This window comes from Heptranchias perlo, chromosome 4, assembly GCF_035084215.1.
Source record: "Heptranchias perlo isolate sHepPer1 chromosome 4, sHepPer1.hap1, whole genome shotgun sequence".
Taxonomy (NCBI): domain Eukaryota; kingdom Metazoa; phylum Chordata; class Chondrichthyes; order Hexanchiformes; family Hexanchidae; genus Heptranchias; species Heptranchias perlo.
In genome coordinates, this window is record NC_090328.1 from 44,973,472 (window position 1) to 44,997,145 (window position 23,674).

Sequence of the window (23,674 nt, forward strand, 5' to 3'; positions counted from 1 at the left end):
ACTAGTGGGGTGCCGCAAGGATCAGTGTTTGGGGCTCAGCTGTTTCCAATATATATCAATGACTTAGATGAGGGATCGAGTGTAATGTATCCAAGTTTGCTGATGATACAAAGCTAGGTGGGAAAGTAAGCTGTGAGGAGGACGCAAAGAGGCTGCGAAGGGATATGGACAGGTTAAATGAGTGAGCGAGAAAGTGGCAGATGGAGTATAATGTGGGGAAATGTGAAATTATCCACCTTGGGAGGAAGAATAGAAAAGCAACATTTTTTTTAAAAGGTGAGAGACTAAGAATCATTGGTATTCAGAGGGATTTGGATGTCCTTGTCCGCGAATCACAGCAAGTTAACATGCAGGTACAGCAAGCAATTAGAAAGGCAAATGGTATGTTAGCCTTTATTGCAAGGAGGTTGGAGTCTAATTGTAAGGAGATCTTGCTGCAATTATATAGGGCTCTGGTGAGACCACACCTGGAGTACTGTGCACAGTTTTGGTCTCCTTACCTAAGGAAGGATATACTTGCCTTAGAGGGGGTACAACGAAGGTTCACTAGATTGATTCCTGGGATGAGAGGGTTGTCCTCTGAGGAGAGACTGAGTAGAATTCTCTGGAGTTTAGGAGAGGTGCTTTTGTTGAAAAATATAAAATTCTTAGCGGGCTTGACAGGGTAAATGCTGAGAGGCTGTTTCCCCTAGTTGTAGAGTCTAGAACTAGGGGTCATAGTCGCAAGATAAGAGTTCGGCCATTTGGGATCGAGATGAGGAAATATTTCTTCCCTCAAAGGGTTGTGAATCTTTGGAATTTTCTACCCTAGAGGATGCTCAGTCGTTGAGTATATTCAACATTGAGATCGATAGGTTTTTGGACACTAAGGGAATCAAGAGATATGGGGATAAGGCAGGTAAGTGGAGTTGAGGTCGACGATCAGCCATGATCTTATTGAATGGCGGAGCAGGCTCGAGGGGCCTTCTGGCCTACTCCTGCTCTTATTTCTCATGTTCTTATATTCTTATTGCTGCAGGCCGTAACTCAAGTTTGAACCTCCAATACCATTAAATGTAATATGTGCAGAAGGTATAGTGGTTGCCGGTTTGTGTTCAGGACTTTTTTTCTTCTATTTTCATGCATTAGATGGTCAGAGTGATGGAGCAGAATGAAAAGTCTTCAGCAGTACATCAATTCTGATGCTAAAAAAACTGCTAAGCAAAACAGTGGTTGGAGGACTAACTAATTGAAGAAGAAAATGGGGATAGAGAGCTGAGGCAGATAAGGAATTAAGAAAAGTAATTATTAATTTAAGCCTGCTTATTTTCAATGGGTTAATAGCTCACTAAAATAACAGAAAAAGGAATGTTATACAAACATGTTAAGTGTTCATCTGCTATCATCGCCAACAGTGAAATCTGGGGATACTCAGTTTAATTTGAATGGACCAAATCTAAAATAAGATTTTCCAGCAAAGAGAAACATTGCACAAATTAAGCATCCAGCTATAAAAGATGTGTTCGGTGGATATTAACATGTGTTTGTTTGATACTAGCAAGAAAAAAAATGATCCTGGCGCGGACTCGATGGGCCTAATAGCCTCCTTCCGTGCTGTAACCTTTCTATGATTCTCTGATAAAAAGCACACAAGGTCAAATTCATACATTTATGCTACAGCAAAATCCATTCCACTTCAGTTTTCCCCAGCGTAGATTCTCTTGCTGGAAGGTTTTCCTGTGATTATTTGCTTTCCTAAATAGATTAAATAAATTGGGGGCAAACCATGACATTTAACATGATTAAATGGAAAGAGGTGGCTTTTTCTTGTTTCATACTTTTAAGCTTAGATTTTCTACTTGGGCAAAATACCAGGCAGGGGTAGCATAGGATATGATTCATACCTTCCCAACCTAAAGTGAGCTCACCACACTCTTATTTCAGGTGTTAGCTTAATCAAAGTATGAAGCTCTCAGTATTGGAAGACCTTCATTCAAAGCATTGGAAGGCAAGAATTAGTGTGCTGCTGCTGCTGCAGGAATCAAAGGCCTGCGGCAGCTTAAAGGGTCAGGCATCCACAAAAAGAGGGATTTGTAGCAGAGCAGAAAGTATTGTTTAAAGAGAATGTCCTCAAGTTCCCTGATGCCACTGTGGAGGTGCTACTTGAGTATGTCAGACAGAGGAGAGCGGCCCTGTTCGGCACAGGACCCCAACAAGAGCAGCACAGGGGTAATGAAAGGAGATAACCAGTGCTAATATAACTGCTTGATGTGCAGGAATGCACTGCAGAAAGAAGTTTATTGACCTTACTAGGTCAGGCAAGGTAAGAGGAACCAGCCACACTTTCCAAGAATGAACTCAATGAAGCATGTCTGCCACTTACAATAACCTCCCTCTCACTGTGTTAAAGTGCTTAAAATACTTACCCAGAAGGCCGCGCAATACCCTTTACACCTCCAGCCGGTGCCAGAGGTGCTGTGAAATAACTGATTTCAGTTGGAAACTAAAGTTCCTCAGTAAAATGCAGGTTGGAGGCCCTCTCCTTCTTATAGTCTGGCGTCGAGGTACAGCCAGGTGGATGCCAGGCCAGCCCGTTGCTCCTCGTCTCCTTAAAGAAGCAAAGAGAGAGAGGAATTCCCAATAGGAAAGTCAGAAATGGGATGGGGTAATGGTAATGGTAGCCCCTCAGCTCATAGTATAAAGGCAGATGACAACATTTTTGGCAACAACAAAAGCGATTGAGAGATAAACTTCTGATTGTACGTGTTAACGTTGAATCTAGGCTAATAAAATTGCTTTTGTACCTTCTCAAAAAGCATCTAGGAACCCTGGACGCCCATATAAAACAGTTACGAGTATGAATCAACGCAATTGAGGCAGGAATTACAAAATACAGGAAGCATGATAAGACCAAATCATTAGGGTATGGTAGTGTAGCAATTATGGTATGGGACTAGAAACCCAGAAGTTATGAGTTCAAACCCCATCATGGTAAACTCGGCAGGGGTAGAAAATAAATATATTGGATTTTTGGTGACTTTGTATTACAGATAGCACAAGAAGATTTCAGTAACATGGTTGTATGGTTATAGGTGCCTGCAGTTGTAACTCTGTTTTCAGTAATTCAGATTGATTGTACTGGCAGAAAAAGCACACACCACATGAAACAATGCTTCAGCCTTTCTCTGTCTCAGCAATCTCAAAACTACAGTGATGGAAACAGTAGTTTCCTCTTCAGTGAATCTGCTATGTTACGTATGCATTTGAAAAAAATACTGGTCCTGAACTTTTGTGGGGTTCTCCCAATCTGTTGCCAGGACTTCAGTGGGAGATTGTCAGAGCCCTTGGAGATAGGGCTTAACTGATTGAAAATGGTTGTTTCTCTAGGGAATTGCCAGTCTCCTGCCGAAGGTATGGCTGAAGGTCAGAACAATCCTTGCGGAAATTAAGGGCCATTATTTCCGCCTATCCTATTAGTTTGAATTAGTGCTTGATTTTTTTTCCTCATCTGGTGGTGTACTGAGATGTACAGACAAGGAAAGTTCCAGGTGCAATCAGTTATCTAATCTTAGGGTGGGAAGCAGTGGGAGAATTTGTGATCAGCCTCAGTATCCTTGTGCTAGGGAGGAGAAAAAAATCAGCCAGGAATCCTGCGACTGATTCAATAACTCCTGGTGGAAGAGAGTGTGGAAGTTGCGTGGAGGTCAGATTTGGAATGCTGTGATGGAAAACAACTAAATAGCCTGTGACACCTCCTGTCTGAGATTACCCATTAAGAATGGTTACTTGAACAAAGTACTATAGGGTCACTGAAGCCAGTGGAACCACACCCCAACATGAGTCACTCGTGAAGAGGAGGGAGAAGGGGATAAATGAATGTAGGGGAAAATATTATAATATTGAACATACTCATAGGGGACGAACTGAATTTATTTTCAACTATCTCAGTTCGGAGCTGCACATGGCATCCGCCCTGGAAAAACGTAACTTATATATTCCATTAACCTTTTGTAGACTATACTAACTCCAGAGCTTTTAAGGGTCTTTGCTACTTTAATGTGGAAAAAATTACTTTCAGCAGCTTTGTGCCACTGTATAAATTCTTGATTTAAGAAACATCTACTCTATATTGAATTTGATATAAATCTGTTAAAGATTTCTCAAATTACTTTGGTGATACTAAAAACAATGTAGCATAGACATCTACCTTGAATTTCACCAGGGTGATGTATTTTTGAAAGTAATGCACACAATAAGATAAATGTAGATATTGAATTTTCTGCAAATCCATCAAATACAGTATATCTTAAGTTATCGAGGTGACAGTGAAAGTGAAAATGACAGTAACAGCCACCATACTGAGTTTCATTGGAGCAATACGGTCTAAAAATGAACTACCTCAATGGTTAGTAAAGAACATTATTTTAACTTTGGTAAACTTCTAGTAAAAAGACATTGGGGTGCAAATTAACTGTCCACAGATGGATGATGGACAGATACGAATACAGCAATAACTCTTCTCCCCTTTTATGGTACAGAGGGTTATGGTGAAAAACTTAGATAGCTGAATATACGTACCAGGATAATCTGCTATAATACCAGGGAACAAACAAAAAGTTGCTAAAAAAAAATGTTAAATCACACTGGTAATTGAATAATAGTGTAACTAAAAGTGCTCACAAATATGTAAGAAACCAATTATGTCCAAGTTGTACAAGAATAAATATGTGCAGGTATATTAATTAATGAGAAACTAAATTAGCTGTAAATTTGTGTGTCTGTGTAAAATTGTAAACCATTTTTCTGCTCAGTTTTTGCTGCTTACTCCATTCAAACAGCAGTGACTCACATGAGGATACATTTTCCAGCAGTGAGACTAGAGGACTGGGAGATTTGTGCTGATGCAAATCGAGAACATCTGGCCACATCAAGTCTTCCAGGGTTGGTCTTATTTCGAATTCGTAACAAGCTCTGTTCTGGATTTGACTTTCAGCCAGGAACTCACTGTAGAGGGTGGAAAACATCAAGTTACATCAAAACTACAGCAAAGGAACAGGACATTCGGCCCAACTAGTCTATGCAGGCGTTTATGCTCCACACATGCCTCCTCCCTCCCTACTTCATCTAACCCTATCAGCATATCCTTCTATTCATTTCTCCTTTGTCTGCTTATCTAGCTTCCCCTTAAATGCATCTATGCTATTTGCCTCAACTACTCTTTGCAGTATTGCGTTCCACATTCTTACCACTCTTTGGGTAAAGAAGTTTCTCCTGAAATCCCTATTGGATTTATTAGCGACTATTTCATATTTATGATCTCTAGTTTTGGACTACCCTACAAGTGGAAACATTTTCTCTATGTCGACCCTATCAAACCTTTTTATTATCTTAAAGACCTTTCTCAGGTCACCCTTCAGCCTTCTCTTTTCCAGAGAAAAGAACCCCAACCTGTTCAGCCTTTCCTGATAAATATAACCTCACAGTTCTGGTATCATCCTTGTGAATCTTTTTTGCACCCTCTCCAATGCCTCTATATCCTTTCAATAATATGGAGACCAGAACTGTGAACAATACTCCAAGTGTGGTCTAACCAAGGTTCTATACAAGTTTAACATAACATCTCTGCTTTTCAATTCTATCCCTCTAGCAACAAACCCCAGTGTTTGATTTGCCTTTTTTATGGCCATCACCCGCATTTTGCTCCTCTCAGCCGCTTCTCCCAAGCTTTATGCTCCGCTCAGCCGCTTCTCCCACGTTTGTGCTCCTCTCAGCCGCGTCTCCCGCGCTTTATATTCCGCTCAGCTGCTTCTCCCGCATTTGTGCTGCACTCAGCCGCATCTCCCGTGCTGTATGTTCGGCTCAGCTGCTTCTCCCGTGCTGTATACTCCGCTCAGCCGCTTCTCCCATGCTTCATGCTCTTCACAGCTGCTTCTCCCATGCTTTATATTCCTCTCAGCCGCTTTTCCCAAGCTTTGTGCTCCTCTCAGCTGCTTTCTGCTCTTCTCAGCCACTACCCCCACGCTTCATGCTCCTCTCAGCCGCTTCTCCCAAGCTTTCTGCTCCGATCGCCTGCTTCCCCCGCGCTTTACGCTCCTCTCAGCCCCTTCTCCCATGCTTTGTGCTCCTCTCAACTGCTTCTACCGATCTTTTGCTTCTCTCAGCCGTTTCTCCCACACTTCTGCTTCTTTCAGCTCCTTCTCCCGGGCTTTATGCCCCGCTCAGTCGCTTCTCCAGGGCTTTGTGTTCCTCTCAGCTGTGTCTCTCACACTTAATGCTCTGCTCAGCTGCTTCTCCCGCGTTTGAGCTGGACTCAGCCACATCTCCCGCGCTTTATACTGCGCTCAGCTGCTTCCCCCGCACTTTAAGCTCCTCTCAGTCACTACTCCTGTACTTTCTGCACCTCTCAGTTGCATCTCACCGGCTTTATATTCCTCTCAGCCGCTTCTCAAGCGCTTTCTGCTCCTCTCAGGTGCTTCTCCCACACTTTATGCCTTTATGCTCATCCCAGTCATTTTCTGCTCCTCTCAGCCACGACTCCCGAGCTTTCCACACAGCTGCTTCTCACCGGCTTTATATTCCTCCCAGCCGCCTCTCCCACACTATACACTTCGCTCAGCCTCCTCAACTGCACTTTGTGCTCTACTCAGCCACTTACCCCGCGCTTTATGCTCCTCACAAGCTTTATATTCCTCTCAACCACTTCTACCAGGCTTTGTGTTCCACTCAGCCACTTCTGCCGTGCTTTCCGGTCCTCTCAGCCCCTTCTCCCATGCTTTATGATCCTCTCAGCTGCTTCTCCCAAGCTTTATGCTGCTCTCGGCAACTTCTTTCGGGCTTTGTGCTCCGCTCAGCCGCTACTCTCGTGCTTTCTGCTCCCGACAGCTGCTTCTCCCACATTTTGTGCTCTGCTCAGGCGCTTCTCCTGAACTTTGTGCTCTCAGCCCCTTCTTCCGCGCTTTATGCTCCTCTCAGCTGCTTCTCCCACGCTTTGTGCTCTCAGGTCCTGCTTCCAAGCTTCATGCTTCGCTCAGTCACTACTCTCGGGTTTTCTGCTCCTCTCAGCCCCTTCCCCGTGCTTTATATTCCTCTCAGCCAATTCTCCCGCTCTTTGTGCTCCTCTCAGCCACTTCTTTTGTGCTTTCTGCTCCTCTCAGCCACTTCTGCGCTTTCTGCTCCTCCCAGCTGCTTCCCCCATGCTTCATTCTCCTCTCAGCCACTTATCACAGGCTTTGTGCTCCTCTCAGTTGCTTCTCCTGCGCTTTACATTCCCCTCAGCCACTTCTCCCGTGCTTTCTGCTACTCTCAGCCACTACTCCCATGCATTCTGCTACTCTCAGCCACTACTCCAACGCTTTCTCCTCCGCTCAGCTATTCTCACCGGCTTTATATTCCTCTCAGCCGCTTCTCAAGTGCTTTATGCTCCACTCAGCTGCTACTCCCGTACTTTCTGCTCCTCTCAATTATATCCTCCTGCACTCCATATCTGCAGTAGTTAAAGAGCTGCATCCGTGCATTAAAGAGAAGCAAATTGCAGCACAAAAGGATGAATGAGGCAAAAGTGCTTGAATTTGTTTAAAAATGGCTCAGCGCACACAAAAAACTCAATTCGCAAATGCATCTGCTGTTAGATAATGGTACCCTTCGACAGGAGTGCCGTCCAAAATGCATGGGAGTAGGTCATAAAAAAGGGGTAATTTGCCGACTTTGCACTCATGGCATAGAACCTCCCCTGCCTGAAGCGTATATTGGTAATTTGTGTGCACGCTGCACATGATTTTCCAACGATTTAAGTGAATAATCAGTAAATTGTGTGCAGCAGGGCTTGTCTGAATTTCAGATAGGTGCCCCCCACAGGTTAGACTCCATGTCAGCAGTGTGAAGTCAGAAAATTACCCCAACATCCAGAAGACGTGGAAGCAGACGAGGAAAAACTTTGGCAGCATCAGAAAATCTACCCAGTAAGGTTATCCAGCATTTCCCTATGCATATCGATGAACAAAGTATGCATATCACAAAGAGTTTCTTCTCAATCTGTTATGCCTTGATTGAGGCCACGTGCAAAGCACATGCGTGCCTAAAATGCAGCCACGTAAACTTCACGATCTCAACTTAGCTGCAAGTTGTTTGCTGTATGCTCATTTACTAGCTAATTAGGGGCTCGATATTAGGAGGGAGGTGGGTTGGCAGCGGGTGGTCAACTGGGCGCGTGGGTAACACACCCAGTGAATTCAGGGTGCTCCGCACGCGAGCGCAGCCTAATTGAAGGCACTTACCTTGGCTTCCGGGTTTCGCGCTGGAAAGCTGCGCAGCGGGTGGACTGCGCACCCGCATCATAGCCTGTCAGCTGGAGGAGCAGAAAATAGGCAAAATTACTGCATGGAGCAGCCCAGGGGGAAGGCTGCTCCCAGATTTAATGATGCCTCACTCCAGGTCCTGCTGGATGGGGTGAGGAGGAGGGGGAGGACAGAGATCTTCTCCCCGGCGGGCGGGAGAAAGTGGCCTGCCTCTGCCACCATGAAGGCCTGGCTCGAGGTGGCAGAGGAGGTCACCAGCACCACCAACGTATCACGCACCTTCATACAGTGCAGGAGACGCTTCAATGACATAAGTAGGTCAGCCAAAGTGAGTACACTTACTCATTCCCCTGCACTCCGTCTGCCACATCACCGCCCCCACCCCACATCTCCTTCTGCACTGCCAACACTATTCTATCACATCACTCCTCACACCCACTCAAAGCTCATCCTCATCTTACCTGCACTTACTCACCTCGCCAGTACTCATCCCACCACTACCACTCAACCCAATCCTCATACAATCTCACGGCTCTATCTCATACTCACCCTTTCATGCATCTCTTTCACGGTCAGCCTCACCCAACCTGCCACTACCTGTGCTGCAGCCGCAGGGCATGCATCACATATGTGTAGTAGGAAGCGTAAGGAAAACGTGTCGTGAGCATGAAGGGGATGCACAAGGGTGTTTGAGGGTTTGTCATGGTTTTTACTTATATTTAATTTCTGATCAACTCACATTACACATTATATTGTCACCACTACTGCCACGTCTTTGCAAATCTCGTCTGGTTTGTGCAATAATTCCCTTTCCTGAGGATCACTATGAAGACCCACAACTGATGCCACCCATTGTGTCACTGCAGAGTGGGTGTAGGTGTATTTGCAGGGCTCCTTTGTGCAGATGACCGAGACACGTCGGCGATGTCCCCGGTTGCACCCTGGAAGGATGCAGAGGAGAAGTTGTTGAGGGCAGTGTGACTTTGACAGCAACAGGTAAGAAGATGGTGCTCGGGCCAGCCGGGAGCAGCTCGGCATGAAGGAGGCTGCAGATGTCCACGACTACATGTCGAGTGACTCTGAGCCTCCGTGTGCACTGCTGCTCAGAGAGGTCCAGGAAGCTGAGGCTCGGTCTGTAGACCCTGTGGCGAGGGTAGTGCCCTCTGCGATGCATCTCTCTCTGCGGTTGCCCTCCCTCCTGTTGTGCAGGTGGATGTGTCACAGCACTGTGTTGTGGAGCTCCACGCGTCAGAGATGGACGGCGTGGCCAGCGAGGCTGGTGATGTTGTTCGCCCTCCGAGGAGGTCATGACTGCAGCTACGGAGGCCCCCAATCAGAAGATGTACATTTGAGGGGGTCCGCAAGGTAGGTAAATGTGTCTGGAGGTAAGTGTGCAAGTTTGTGAATTTTATTGTTGGGGGAGGGTGGTGGAGGCCAAACTTTGTCCAAAGTGACTGAGTGGCCTCCTGCATTGAGTGAAGGTCTCCCCCCCCACCTGTCAAATAGACCTTTGCAGCTGCCACAGGCTGATGGCTGCAACACGTCCATTTGAACTGGGAGTGTTTCCCCCAGTACGGGAAACAGTCTCAGTTAATTTCAAAATCCCAGCCCTCCTAAAATATCAGGTCAATCAGGTCTGTGAACGACCTGAAGTACCTGTTTAAGTAATGTAAGTGGCACCCCGCCAGCTTTAATTGCCAGTGGGAGTCCCACATGCCGGGGCTGCGCGCGCATGTCAGCGCGTTACTGGGGAACCCGGAAGTGGGCGGGTTGGAGCCGGGCTCCAGATCCGCCCCAGGAATCCCGGATTTTCACAACCCCCCTGCCATGAACGCACCCGATCGCGGGTGCGAAAATCGAGCCCATGGTTTTCACAGCAAAATGGACAGAATTGTGGAATTCAGTACCCAAAACACCAGTAAAAATATCACAATACTGTGCAATAAAAACTAAATTTGATTTATTCAGCCACCATAAATCAGTGGCCCTGACAATAATGCATTGGGCATTATACCCCAGTTATAAAATAGTGTATCCTTCAATTCACCATGAGCAATGCCAAGAAAGATCTGCTAGTTTATAGAAAGGTTCTGAGAGTGTTTATCACATTTCAGATATTAAAAGTATTAAAAAAAAGAAAGAAGCTATGATTTTTCCAACTTCACGGTTCTGGAGGGAAGGCTCGCGGGGTCAGAGCATATATTGGAAACTGAGGCATGCACTGTTTGTGACTTTCCAGGTATTTTTGTCAGAAGGTCGTGTGCTGCGCCTCTGAATATTTGGTATTCCGTGCCGGCATGTGAGGCTTCTCAACAGAAGCACTTAGCTGGAAAATTAACCTTATTTTTTTCTGACCAGTAATGTACAAGCACCTAGTAATCTGTAAATTTCTCTCATTAAACAATAATTAAAATCTGACTAATCTTAGGACCTTTTGAGAACACTTCTCTGCAAGTAAATCTCAAGTAGTGGCCTTAAAGGAACATGCTGGATTAGTTGCTGAACATCACAACTGTGCTCGAGACCCAAATTACTTGTAAGCATTGCCATTAGGAGGCCAGCTAGGAACTATGACGGGTATAAAGTAAATAGAACCTTCCCAGAGAAAAAATAAATTCCAACTGGATGCTCAGCATTGGGAAAATCCCCAAATCATAGCTTGTGCTAAAATAGCAAGACAGGTTATTGGTAAAACAGCCCCATTCAAACAAAAAGATAACTAAGACACAACTGCATCATTTCAAGTGAAGAGTTCCTATTTTTCAACAAATACCATATCCCATAACCAATTTTATCTGGTTTCAAAATTGTCTTTCTTTACATTTTCATCAAAACATTTTTTTTCAGATCAGAGGATTTACAATGAAATCCCTCTCTGTCTGTGTTTGCCTTTCTACTCGAGTCAAGATGTGACCAATGACAGACAGCGGACACGGCGCTTGACATTGAAAATACAAATTATTATTCTTCTGACATAGTGGCTGAAAAAAAGAGGGAATATTTTGATCTGCATTTACATCTAGACAGCTTTGATCCTCTCTGCCTAGGCTTTGCATTTCTGTTGTGCTGTTAAAAAGAATGAATGAATTTATCCAGGGTTGTACTTCTCAACCCTGAATAAGATCATTCACTTGTTTTTCAATAACGTGAGCAATTTGAGGATCTTTGTTTACTAGTTTCTGTGCACTCATGCATTATCACCCATTTTAGTGGTGCAATTTTTGTTTAGTTTTAAGATAAATGCTGATAATTAGTGTCAAGTGAGATCAGTAAATCCCCACTGTGAAATAACTTCTTAAAAAAACTATATTTTAGTTCTTTTCACTGCAAACTATTATGGGCTCATTTTCATTTTGATATATAAATGCCTATATTATTTTATATTGGTTGAATACAATTTTCTTTTATCATATAGTTAGGCATGTGCATATTTCGAACTGCAAAAAATTCTGCTTACCACGTCTTTGTTGCCAGTAAATAACACCATGGAATCAATAAATGGTCAATAATCATTATTAATTGGGATAACTTTGTTAATATTGACACTGTACAAAGTCATTTAGCCTGTCATTCAGTACTAAAACTTAGCATCAATTAAACTGAGTTTCAATAGTCTTAGCCACAGGTTCCTTTAACAAATAATTATATCTGCATTAGAAGATAGGGCTGAGACCATAGCCTAGAAATGACTTTTGGCAATATTATGCATGAATATTTAACATACTCCTATCAAATTCGTGTGTCCATCATTTTAACACAGGTGTTAACCTGCTTATTTTAAAAGGGTTAATACCTCTGGGATATTACATAAATAAATTAAGTGCTTGTCTACTAATGTCAGCAAAAGTAATTTCTCAGTTTATATCTTTGTTGCATATTTATCTAGACCACTAGAGTTTGTTTTTTAGCTCTCACTCTAAGATTTACACTAAGAAAAAAAATGTTAATGTGTTGACTTGTCAAGGATGGAGAATTGAAGCCAGTGGAAATACAACCTTGCCTTTAGTATTGAATTTTACAATGGTTTTCAACCTCTATGATTTTTCTTCAAATCTCAAACTGGACTTCTCTGGTAGCAGCTAACCTACTGTACATAGATGTATTAGTTAATTAGCTAATGTGAGTCAACTAGTTGTTATATTACATTCTTTTAACCCAGGAGCTCCAACAGCATATAAATGCAGTAAGACTTTCATACCATTGCTGGTTTTCTCAGAAGCCTTGGTGCAACTGATTAAACACGTGGAAGTGAATTTGCCTTCAGAGGGCCTGATATTAGGAGGAAGGCGGGTTGCCAGCAGGGGGGTCCGCTGGGCGCGTGGGTAACCCACCCAGTAAAATCGGTGGATTCCCCACGCGATCGTAAGTAAATTGAAGCCACTTACCTTGGCTTCCGGATTTCGAGCTGGAAAGCTGTGCAGCGGGTGGACTGCGCACCCGCATCATAGGCTGTCAGCTGAAGGAGCCCTATTTAAAGAGGCAGTCCGCCACTGACTGATGCTGCAGAAAGGAACCAAAATTACAGCATGGAGCAGCCCAAGGGGAAGGCTGCTCCTAGGTTTAATGATGCCTCACTCCAGGTCCTACTGGATGGGGTGAGGAGGAGGGGGAGGACAGAGGCCTTCTCCCCGGCGGACGGGAGGAAGTGGCCTGCCTCTGCCACCACGAAGGCCTGGCTCGAGGTGCCAGAGGAGGTCACCTGCACCACCAACATATCACGCACTTGCATACAGTGCAGGAGGTGTTTCAATGACCTAAGTAGGTCAGCCGAAGTGAGTACACTTACTCATTCCCCTGCACTCCGTCTGCCACATCACCGCCCCCACCCCACATCTCCTTCTGCACTGCCAACACTACTCTATCACATCACTCCTCACACCCACTCAAAGCTCATCCTCATCTTACCTGCACTTACTCACCTCGCCAGTACTCATCCCACCACTACCACTCAACCCAATCCTCATACAATCTCATGGCTCTGTCTCATACTCACCCTCTCATGCATCTCTTTCACGGTCAGCCTCACCCAATCTGCCACTACCTGTGCTGCAGCCGCAGGGCATGCATCACATATGTGTAGTAGGAAGCGTAAGGCAAACATGTCGTGAGCATGAAGGGGATGCACAAGGGTGTTTGAGGGTTTGTCATGGTTTTTACTTATATTTGATTTCTGATCAACTCACATTACATATTATATTGTCACCACTGCTGCCATGTCTTGGCCATTCTTGACTGGCTTGTGCAATAATGCCCTTTCATGAGGTTCTCCATGAACACCCCTGATGCTACCCATTGGGTCACCCTACGGTGGGTCTATGTGTAGTTGCACGACTACTTTGTGCAGGTGCCTGTTGCGCAGCACTGTGTTGTGTAGCTACACGTGGCGGAGGTGGACGGCATGCCTGGCGAGGCTGGTGATGATGCTCGTCCTCCAATGGAGTGATGAATGCAGCAATGGACACCCCCCCACATCCTGACGGTGTGAGTGTGAGGAGGTCCACAAAGTAGGTAAATGTGTTTGGACAGCAGAGTTTAGGGTATGATTTAATAATTTGGAGTGTGGAGGCAACAGTGTGGCAGGCAAAACTTTGTCTGAGGTGACAGAATGCCCTGCTGCAATGAACAAGGGTTTACCCGGCACCTGTTAAATGGACCTTTGCAGCTGGCTGCAACACGTCTGTTTAAACAGGGAACGTTTCCCCCAACATGGGAAACACGCTCTGGGTAGTCCAAAATCCAAATCCTCCTAAAATCTCCAACTAATGAGGTCTGTTAACGACCTGAAGTACCCAGATAATGATCTTAAGTGGGATCCCACTGGCTCTGATCGCCGGTGGGAGTCCCGCATGCGGGGGCTGTGCGCGCACCGATTCGCATCATTGGGGAACCCAGAAGTGGGTGGGTTGGAGCCGGGCTCCGGACCCGGGCTCCGGGAATCCCCAATTTTAGGAGGCCCCCCCGCCACGAACGCACCCGCTCGGCCATCCGAAAATTGACCCCAGAGAAAGTCAGAGTTTTTTTTCTAAAATCCACAAGGATTTAATTCTATGAACAGCTACTATGTGGTGCCAAACTTGATTAGTCTAGATCTCATTTGAAATCTTCTGTTTTGTTCCAGCCCTTATTGGATACATCCTTCAATGGGCATGACTGGTGAGAGAATATAGGTTTATGCCCTAATGCTATGGCTGATGACTCTGATTGTAATTTCATACAAGTTCCTGAGGAAAAGTATTAGGTTCATTGGTGCACTACAGGTGTAACTAAGAGAACCTCTGGGATGCGTTTGAGATATCTCAGCCAGTTTTTGAGTAAACTGCAATAAAGTTCCCTGATAATCTGCCATCTCTTTGTGGCCAACAAAGAATATATTCTCCACAGCATTATATTCACATCATGGGGTCATGGTTCAGTTTACAAAGAGACAAATCCATTTTTTAAAATTAGGCTCCTGGGATGCTTATACCTGCTATGAAAATAGAAGTTCTAAGGGGGAAAAAAATCAGCTACAGAATAAATTCAGCAATTTTACACTCAAGTGCAGAGCCTTGCTCAATGAGAGCATGGGTTGGAGAATTGGAGCTATAGTGTTGTTTCCTATATTGCTTTTTATCTTCCCAAAGTCAAATTGTACCTCTTTAGTGGTACCCTATTAAGGGATAATCAAGAAAAAGATCACTGAATACCAGAAACTATATGAAACAACACAAAGGGTACAGAATAGAACTGAATTTTAGAATTATATTTTATTCACCAATGTTTTGAAATATTTGTTTAAACATATCCTGAAAGTTTTTTTTTGAAGACTGTACAGTGAATCCTTAATTAGCTTAGAGTGGGAAGATAGCACAGAATTTCAATGATTGACTGAAGAACTAGCTGAGTAAGAACTCTCCTAATGTTCTTTGGACTGCACGGATAGAATTTTTAAAAAATATGGACGCCCTGGGAGCATTGATCTGTCAAATTGGCAATAACAAATGTCGCATTCTGATAGTCAAGGCACAAAACTACTCAGTTGTCCATAACCAGACTGGGCCAAAACTTGCAGCTGCTCAGTACCATACTGATGGCACAAATTCCAGTCTCACAGCTTTTAAGGTGTGTTAGGCCAGACTGTCAGGCTCCTATAAGAAGATTAGTTCTTGCATGTATTTAAACCCATCTGAATGAGATTCATTCCAGTCTGGATGATGACCGTACTCAAAACCTCACTTTTTCCTGCAAATCACTAAATTAGTATGTAGTCTGTCAAACCTTAAATTTTGTACAACCAGAAACTGAATATGGAAGATCAATCACTAAGTTGTAAAGATACACAAATTATGGCCAGTTTCTTCAACAAATCTATCATACAATAATATCTTAAAGAAAAAATTAATTTAAAAGTAGATAACTCTTTCAGAAAGACCTCAGAATGCCCTTGTCTGGATGGTGCTCTAGCCCAAATGATTCACCTGGTTCCTCACCCAGAACTAATCCTCTTGAGGTCCACATGGAGGCAATGAGTTCTCCCAGTTACTCCTCAGATCAGAATGAAGAATGGAAGAAGTTTGCAGTTAATCTTGTACCAGAATTTAAAAAAAGGCACATCAGTAGAATGAGAGCCTGAACTTGTTACACCTGGCGAACAATTCTTTGGACTAACTATATGAGCTGGTCCTCAGACATCACAATGCCATAGACTATCCTACTGGTAAGTTGTACTGGTATATCAAACTTAATGAGCTTTGTTGCTGCCTTAGTATTATTGCAAACTATGAGTTCATGTACTTTGGCATGAATCTAAAACAGTTTTCAGAATAATATAGTTTTAAGAAACAGTTGCATTTCAAAAGCTGGAAATTTATATGGGGTCATAAAATGTAAATCAAATGTCAGATGTTTGTTAAAGAGGTAAGTAAAATAATTCAAAGCAACTTGAAATTGCATAATCTTAGTCTTCATTCCTTCTTTCTCGGCTTAAAGCACTTCTTTCTATGTAACGGTTCTCAAAGGTCAGCAAGTGGCTCAGCGTTCTCAGGTGGAATTAGCCATTGGGAGGTATAAGGATCCTTTTGGTGGAATTTATTACTTTTAGTTTCTCCTTGGTCATTATGTGTAAGCTATGAAAACTCACATGAATTCATCGAGTCTTTACCACCCCTCTTCACCTAGGAGATTATTTTGTTTTGCCTCCAGGGTTTCTTTTTTTTCACCATTGGGTATGAATGTGATCTTTGGTTTCAAAAAGCTGACTTTTTTGCTTGAGGAATTTAATGTGATATCCATCTTATGAGTCAAAAATGTTCATAACACTATCATAGCTCCCATGTCGATTTTCTCTACAGAATCTTAAGTATGTTTTCTCCATCTCACTTTTATAACAAAATCATATTCCCAATCTTTTGCGTTATCTTTTTGGCTGCCTTATACGAAATACAATGTGCAACATTCCTCAATTCAGGGGAGAACACTGCCGCAAAAAAGAAACTCAGCTGTACTACAACCCAATTTCCACTAGGATTAGTACTGTAGCCAGGAAAAGGGAAAATCACGCCTTATGAATTTTGTGGAACTTAGCGAGAATGGTAGAAAGGAGCAGACAGTAAAATCTATTTTACTGCAGACGCAGACCAACCGTTTGTCTTCCTTTAGATACCATTCAGTATGTACTGTACATTGCATGAAGAGAAAAGAATGCAATATAGATCGTAGAATGTCAGCTAATTACAAACTGGGAAAATCAGAGACCAAAGCGCAAGAAGCAACCATTTCCAGTAAAATGGAAAGAGGGAACACTAAACACATAAGCATGTTTAGATAAATGAGCATGTTTAGATTAATGTAAAATGAAGAACAGGGAGCAAAATTAAGGTGCTGGGCAAGTAAAATATCCAAGAAAAATATTTTTAAATCGCACATATTTCCAGAGTTCCTTAATTAAAACATGAATTGATAAACTAAATATCGTACAGAAAAAAGAACATAAATGCATTTTTTTGCAAACTTTATATTGTTATGATCAGATTTATGAAATAGCGTTGCTGCGCAAATGACACAAGCATTTATTTCTTGGAGAAATGCCACATGAGGATGTATAATAAAATAAGGTACAAACTGAACATGACAGTCAGTTCTGAAAAGAAGCTATTACCTGTTTGCTAGCAGTGCCCTGAAGGTCAATTGACTCAGTCCCAGATTACTATGCAGCACTTTTGACCAATCCCAATTCCACTCAGTTATAGCTGACTGTTGATAAATGAAAATAAGGTATTGTTAGTTATTAATCAGAGTTAATATGATCAGTGAATTACAGCTCCAGTTGTGATGGACTAAATAAGAAGGAGGGGGTCTTCAACAAGGGCTGAGGCAGAAGACATCAATCATGCACACAGAAGAGGTTTTTATTCCAATAAGATGACAATTAATTTATAAATCCATTTGAGGATGTAGTCATTATTTATAAAAAGCTAAACCAATTTTCGTTGTTGCTGTTCTTTCAGACCTCAATGCTATTTTGCCCACCCACTTTTATGGGTAGTCTCTGAGTTTTTTTTTTAAATCACTGTAATTTAGGCAAAGAAGTTTGTGGACATATTTTTTAGAAATAGTAAAACAAAAAAACCTTACGGAAAAATTAGGCTCAACGGTATGATTACTTGCAAATTCATTGATCTACACCCCCAGAGGGGAGCCACACTCAAAGGGAATATGGATTGGACAATTTATGCTACAGTGTTGTAGCCCTTTGAACATAGCTCTTCTATGGGAGTGCAGGATTGATGATTTACCCTTTTGTACTTCCAACAGAAATCTGCACTCACAAAAACAGAATATTAAAAAATAGGGTGCCAAAAATCCTTGGCCTTGCTCTACTAGTGTAAGTGCAGCAGAGCAGGGGCTAGTGACCTGCGCTTCTGACCCCACCAGAGTATCAGGATCAGGGTGAGGTCAACATATTTACATTTCTTTGCTGGGCTTCCCCATCAGTATGGGCTGCATGAGGCAGGAGTAGGGGTAGGGGAAATAGGAAATGTGGTGCCAGTAGCTGCTTGGGGTGGGGGGGCCTGCTGGTGGGCACTCCCAAAAGTGCAAGCTTCAATGAATATCAGCCCCATTTTACAGGAGAGTTGGTCAAAATTTTTAATTACTCCATTCAGGTCACGAACCTTGCTATGGAACCCGAGTGAACCCCACTACCACCACTTAACTAACCTGTAAGCTGGATTCATACAGCATCTAGGTCGCTGGGTGACAGGGCAGCCAGGGAAGAGGAATTTCCTGATGTGGAAAATCCTTCCCCTCAGCCTCACACCTTTCAAAGCCATGGGTCCTGTTTGGAGCAGGCGGAGATTCCACCCATGCCCAACTCTGACAGAAGTTAACAGCCTTTGCTGGGACTCCGTGTAATCCAGTCCCAACCTAACTTTAAGCGATTATGCCACGCTTTGATGTGACATGATTGGAGTGTGCCACTGGACCCAAGGACATTTGGGACTCAGAAGTCCCCCTTACCACTTTTTTTCACAAATTTTTTATTCAATATATGAATGCACTAAGTTACAAAGTGTTACAAATTTGGCTCAATACCACAGGTGCAAAACAATACACAGTTATTAGTTTGAATTCCCAGACTGCTAGTTATTAATGCTGTCAAGCCATTGTTGGGAATGAGTTCAATTAGTTGCCGGCAGGTCACTAAATGCCACACTAAGAATGAATTTTCTTGCTATAGATGGCGTGCCCCTTCTGCAAATGCATTTCCTCTCAGCTGATGACAGAATGGTATTAATAGCTGTCATGGGGAAGCCATGAGCTCAGACTAACCATCCTCCTGGTTAAAGGAGGTTGTATGTTGGTAAGAATCTCCTATGGACAATTGAGAGTTAACAGAGAATTGACTCTTCTCCTCTTTGTACTAAGCCAGTATACGTAACCTAATCAACAACAAGCTCTATGTTTTCAAATAATAGACAATTGAAGTTGAATGGTGCTGCTGAGCATTGAGCACCAATAGGCATTACCATGAGGTTGGAAGGATGCAAATTAGATTTCCTACTTCATTTATTTCCTGTGTGGAAAGACACCGGGAAGAGGGCATGTCATCGCCTTACAGAGTGGAGTGAAAATCCGGCGCTATATCCTATCTAGGTGGTACTTTATGTCTCTTAAGAGACAACTGAAAGGGCTGTTTTCAGAGGTCAGTGGACAGATCTGGCACCAGAGACCAGGCAGACTTGAGGCAAAAAAAAAGATATGGCAAGAAAATCACAAATGTATTAAAAAAAAACAACTTTGTTAAAATAATTAACAAATAAGAAACCAATAAAAATTATGCATGTTTTAGTTCTACTGTACATTTACCTGGTCAAAGTTACTAGAGCCAATATGGTTAAAAACATGCAAAGGGTTAAACATCAAAGTCTGCTGAAAACCTTGCAAAGTAAGTTGCCAAGGCCTCTGTGGAGCCCCTTTTTCATCTGAAAATTTGTGAGAAGAAATTTGTCCCTTCAGCCAATCCTAAAGGTGAAAAGGAGAAAATATTAATGTTGAACCAAAAAATAGTGGAATGAACGCACTTGCATGTACTAGTGGTTTATTTTCAAACAAATCTGTCTAAAGTCTAGTGCTTTTCAAAGCTTTTTTAAAATTCCAGTAAATGAAGTATTCAATATAACTTTATAGGCATACTAATATCACTATTACCAACAAGTGCAAAACTTAAGCTCCTCAGTCTTCAGAGAAGAAAAATAACAGACTTTAACCTTTTGCATACTGGTTATCCTTAGAAGCTTTCAAAATATTCGCCTTTTGATCCTTTTAAAATAAAACTAAACTGCTATCAGCTGTGCTGGAATCCCCCAGAAAAAGCACAACATATCTGTAAATGAGGACACACAAGATGTAGTTTGCAAAATGCGTTGGAATTAACAGATGAATCACTTCTATTTTTTGTAGTTAGACTGTTTTAATAGATTCAAATGCAATTATAATTCTTCACTTTTATAAGCTTGTATTGTGTTCAGAAATCCATGCTTTGGAAAAGGAAGGGTGCTATAATTGTTTGAACCAACAGTTTAACTGCTACATTGTATTAATTCCATGTAGGGAAAGTTAATAAGAATCTAATTGGCAGGCAGTATTTCATTGGAGCGAGCAACATTTTTTACATAGTCTGGCTACAAAGGTAATCCTCTGATTACATGTTTTCCTAGGGTAAGAACATTTAGAAAGATTTTGAACTGTGGAATTGTTTTGAAAGTAAGTGACAATTTGTTCTCTTGTTTGACGAGCTGAGTCTGTTTGTAATTGCTGCTGATATTTAGAATTCAGCAAAAGTAAATAGCAATGTTCATGGACAGCCTGAATCCAGGAAAGAGGTACTCTATTTATCTGAAATGATGCCCTTTCTCAGAGCAGAGTCAAAGATGAAGACCAGGGAAGCAGTAGACAGTGTACCGATATACTACTGAAGAAAAATTGAAGTGAAGGAAAAAAGCAACCAAGATCTGAAGCAGTTGGTGTCCACAAATGTTTAATGCCCATGAAAGCAAATCAAAGAAAGAAAGAAGGACATGCATTTATATAGCACCTTTCTCGACCTCAGGATGTCCCAAAGCACCGTACAGCCAATTAAGTATTTTTGAAGTGTAGTCACTGTTGTAATTAAGACACACGGCAGTCAATTTGCACACAGCAAGGTCCCACCAACAGCAATGTGATAATAACCAGATAATCAGTTTTAGTGATGTTGGTTGAGGAACGAATTTCGGCCAGGACAATGGGAAGAACTCCCCTGCTCTTCTATGAAATAGTGCCATGGGATCTTTTATGTCCACCTGAGAGGGCTTATCCTAAAGACAGCACATCAGAACAGTGCAGCACTCCCTTAGTATTGTACTGGAGTATCAACCTAGATTTTGTGCTCAAGTCACTGGAGTGGGACTTGAACCCACAATCTTTTAACACAGAGGTGAGAGTGCTACCACTGAGCCATAGCAAGGTAAAACTAAAGGTGCCTGAAATACATTGAGTGAGGTTATGTGGGTTAGAAGATTCTCTCTGAAATAGCAGATGACTACTAAGCACCAAATGTAGAGTAGCTTTTTCCAGAAGGATAATTGCATTCTGTTCTGTAAAATAAATTTGATTAAAATATACCGTTGGTCTAGAGTGACTAGGATGTGGAGATGCCGGTGATGGACTGGGGTGGACAAATGTAAGGAATCTTACAACACCAGGTTATAGTCCAACAGTTTTATTTGAAAATCACAAGCTTTCGGAGATTATCTCCTTCGTCAGGTGAGTGAGTGAAAGGTTCTCAAATCACCTATCTTATATTAGGCTGGGACACAATCACACCAATCAAAGGTGTCGTTGGTGTTCAGACAGGTTAGCCACGGAAAACAGTACATCCCAGTATACTGAATACACAAGGGTCAGATTACAAAGCCAGAGAGATGTAAGGAATCTTACAACACCAGGTTATAGTCCAACAGTTTTATTTGAAAATCACAAGCTTTCGGAGGCTTTCCCCTTCGTCAGGTGAGTGTCGGATTCCTTGAAAATTACCGCATATATAGTCATAGAACAATGTCCGTTCATCTGCGACAACGGATGAACGGACACCGCGCAACAATCGCCAGACAGGAGGGTTCCCTCCCAGTTGGGGAACACTTTAGCAGTCAAGGACATTCAGCCACCGATCTTCGGGTAAGCGTTCTCCAAGGCGGCCTTCGAGACACACGACAACGCAAAATCGTCGAACAGAAATTGATAGCCAAGTTCCGCACCCATGAGGACGGCCTCAACCGGGATCTTGGGTTCATGTCACGCTACACGTAACCCCACCAGCGAAAAAAAGTTATCTGTTTTTAATACAACGGGTCATTCTCTCTCTCTCTCTGCCTTTCGGGTCTCTTTCTCTCTCTGGCTTTGTAATCTGACCCTTGTGTATTCAGTATACTGGGATGTACTGTTTTCCGTGGCTAACCTGTCTGAACACCAACAACACCTTTGATTGGTGTGATCGTGTCCCAGCCTAAGATAAGATATGCGATTTAAGAACCTTTCACTCACTCACCTGATGAAGGAGATAATCTCCGAAAGCTTGTGATTTTCAAATAAAACTGTTGGACTATAACCTGGTGTTGTAAGATTCCTTACATAGAGTGACTAGGGGTAGAAGCCAGATAAAAAAGGTTCAGCATTCCACTAGCAATTTACATTTAAATAGTGTTCCTCAAATAAAATAATATCTTAGAACATTTCACAAGGTGGAGATATGGACATCAAGCAGGACGTGAGAGAAATTTGGAGGGGGTGAGTGAAGTCTGAAGACACAGCCAAAGAGGTAGCATTTCAGGATGCTTAGAGAAAGAAACAGCAAGGTGAAGTGATTTTGGAAGAGAATTCTAGCAGGTCGCTTTGTGAATTAGAGGTAATTCTACAAGCCTGCGGTGTCAGTGGGAAGCCTCACCTACTGGCTTGCATTGCATGCAAAAATCTGGATATGTGCTTCCAACTATTGTCCAACAATGATGGTAGGAAAATTGTAGGCAGAGTGCCTCTTTATTTCCAATATGTGCTTCCATCAGTTGAGACTTCTGATAACTGGGATGGCAGGACTGTCATATGAGAAGAGACTGGGTCGACTCGGCCTGTATTCACTCGAGTTTAGAAGAATGAGAGGGGATCTCATTGAAACATATAACATTCTGACAGGGCTGGACAGACTGGATGCAGGGCGGATGTTTCCCCTGGCTGGGGGGTCCAGAACGAGGGGTCACAGTCTCAGGATACGGGGTAGGACATTTAGGACTCAGATGAGGAGAAATTTCTTCACTCAGAGGGTGGTGAACCTGTGGAATTCTCTACCATAGAAGGCTGTGGAGGCCAAGTCACTGAATATATTTAAGAAGGAGCTAGATAGATTTCTAGGCACAAAAGGCATCAAGGGGTATGGGGAGAGAGCGGGAATATGATATTGAGATAGAGGATCTGCCATGATCATATTGAATGGCAGAGCAGGCTCGAAGGGCTGAATGGCCTACTCCTGCTCCTATTTTCCAGGTTTCTATGTTACCGTGCAGGCTCAATACTACCCCTTGAATGAACTTTTCTATTTCTAACAATTGTAACATTCTCAGTTCCTTTTCAAAAAGTCATGGAAACTGGGTGGTGTAGTGAGTTAAACTCTGTCCTTTTGCCTCTTGAATGTGGGTTCAAACCAACCCTAGACTATGGGATCAAAGTCTTCTGTCTACAAGGGTTACATGTGAAATAATTTTAGATAGTTTCATACCCACACTTATATACTGGGTCCCTTACTGTATGTTTAGACTACATGGGCAATTTACTAACAATAGATAATTACTCATGCCCAAATTTATGCAGTTGTGAATCCTGTGTGTGTCCCC

At 42.7% G+C, this 23,674-nt stretch overlaps 1 protein-coding gene across 5 annotated transcripts in view; it reads right to left on the minus strand.

Annotated features, from left to right (window-relative positions):
• Positions 1-23,674, minus strand: part of kiaa0825 (KIAA0825 ortholog) — a 415,583-nt gene that overhangs the window by 189,489 nt on the left and 202,420 nt on the right. For 4 of the 5 annotated variants that reach the window (XM_067982847.1, XM_067982842.1, XM_067982843.1 and 1 more), the window contains 2 exons: positions 19,620-19,775; positions 17,410-17,504 (listed from right to left, as the gene is read on the minus strand). In XM_067982847.1, the coding sequence (XP_067838948.1) occupies positions 17,410-17,504; positions 19,620-19,775 (251 nt within the window). The remainder of the gene's footprint in view (positions 1-17,409; positions 17,505-19,619; positions 19,776-23,674) is intronic. The other variant, XM_067982846.1, reaches the window with a different exon arrangement.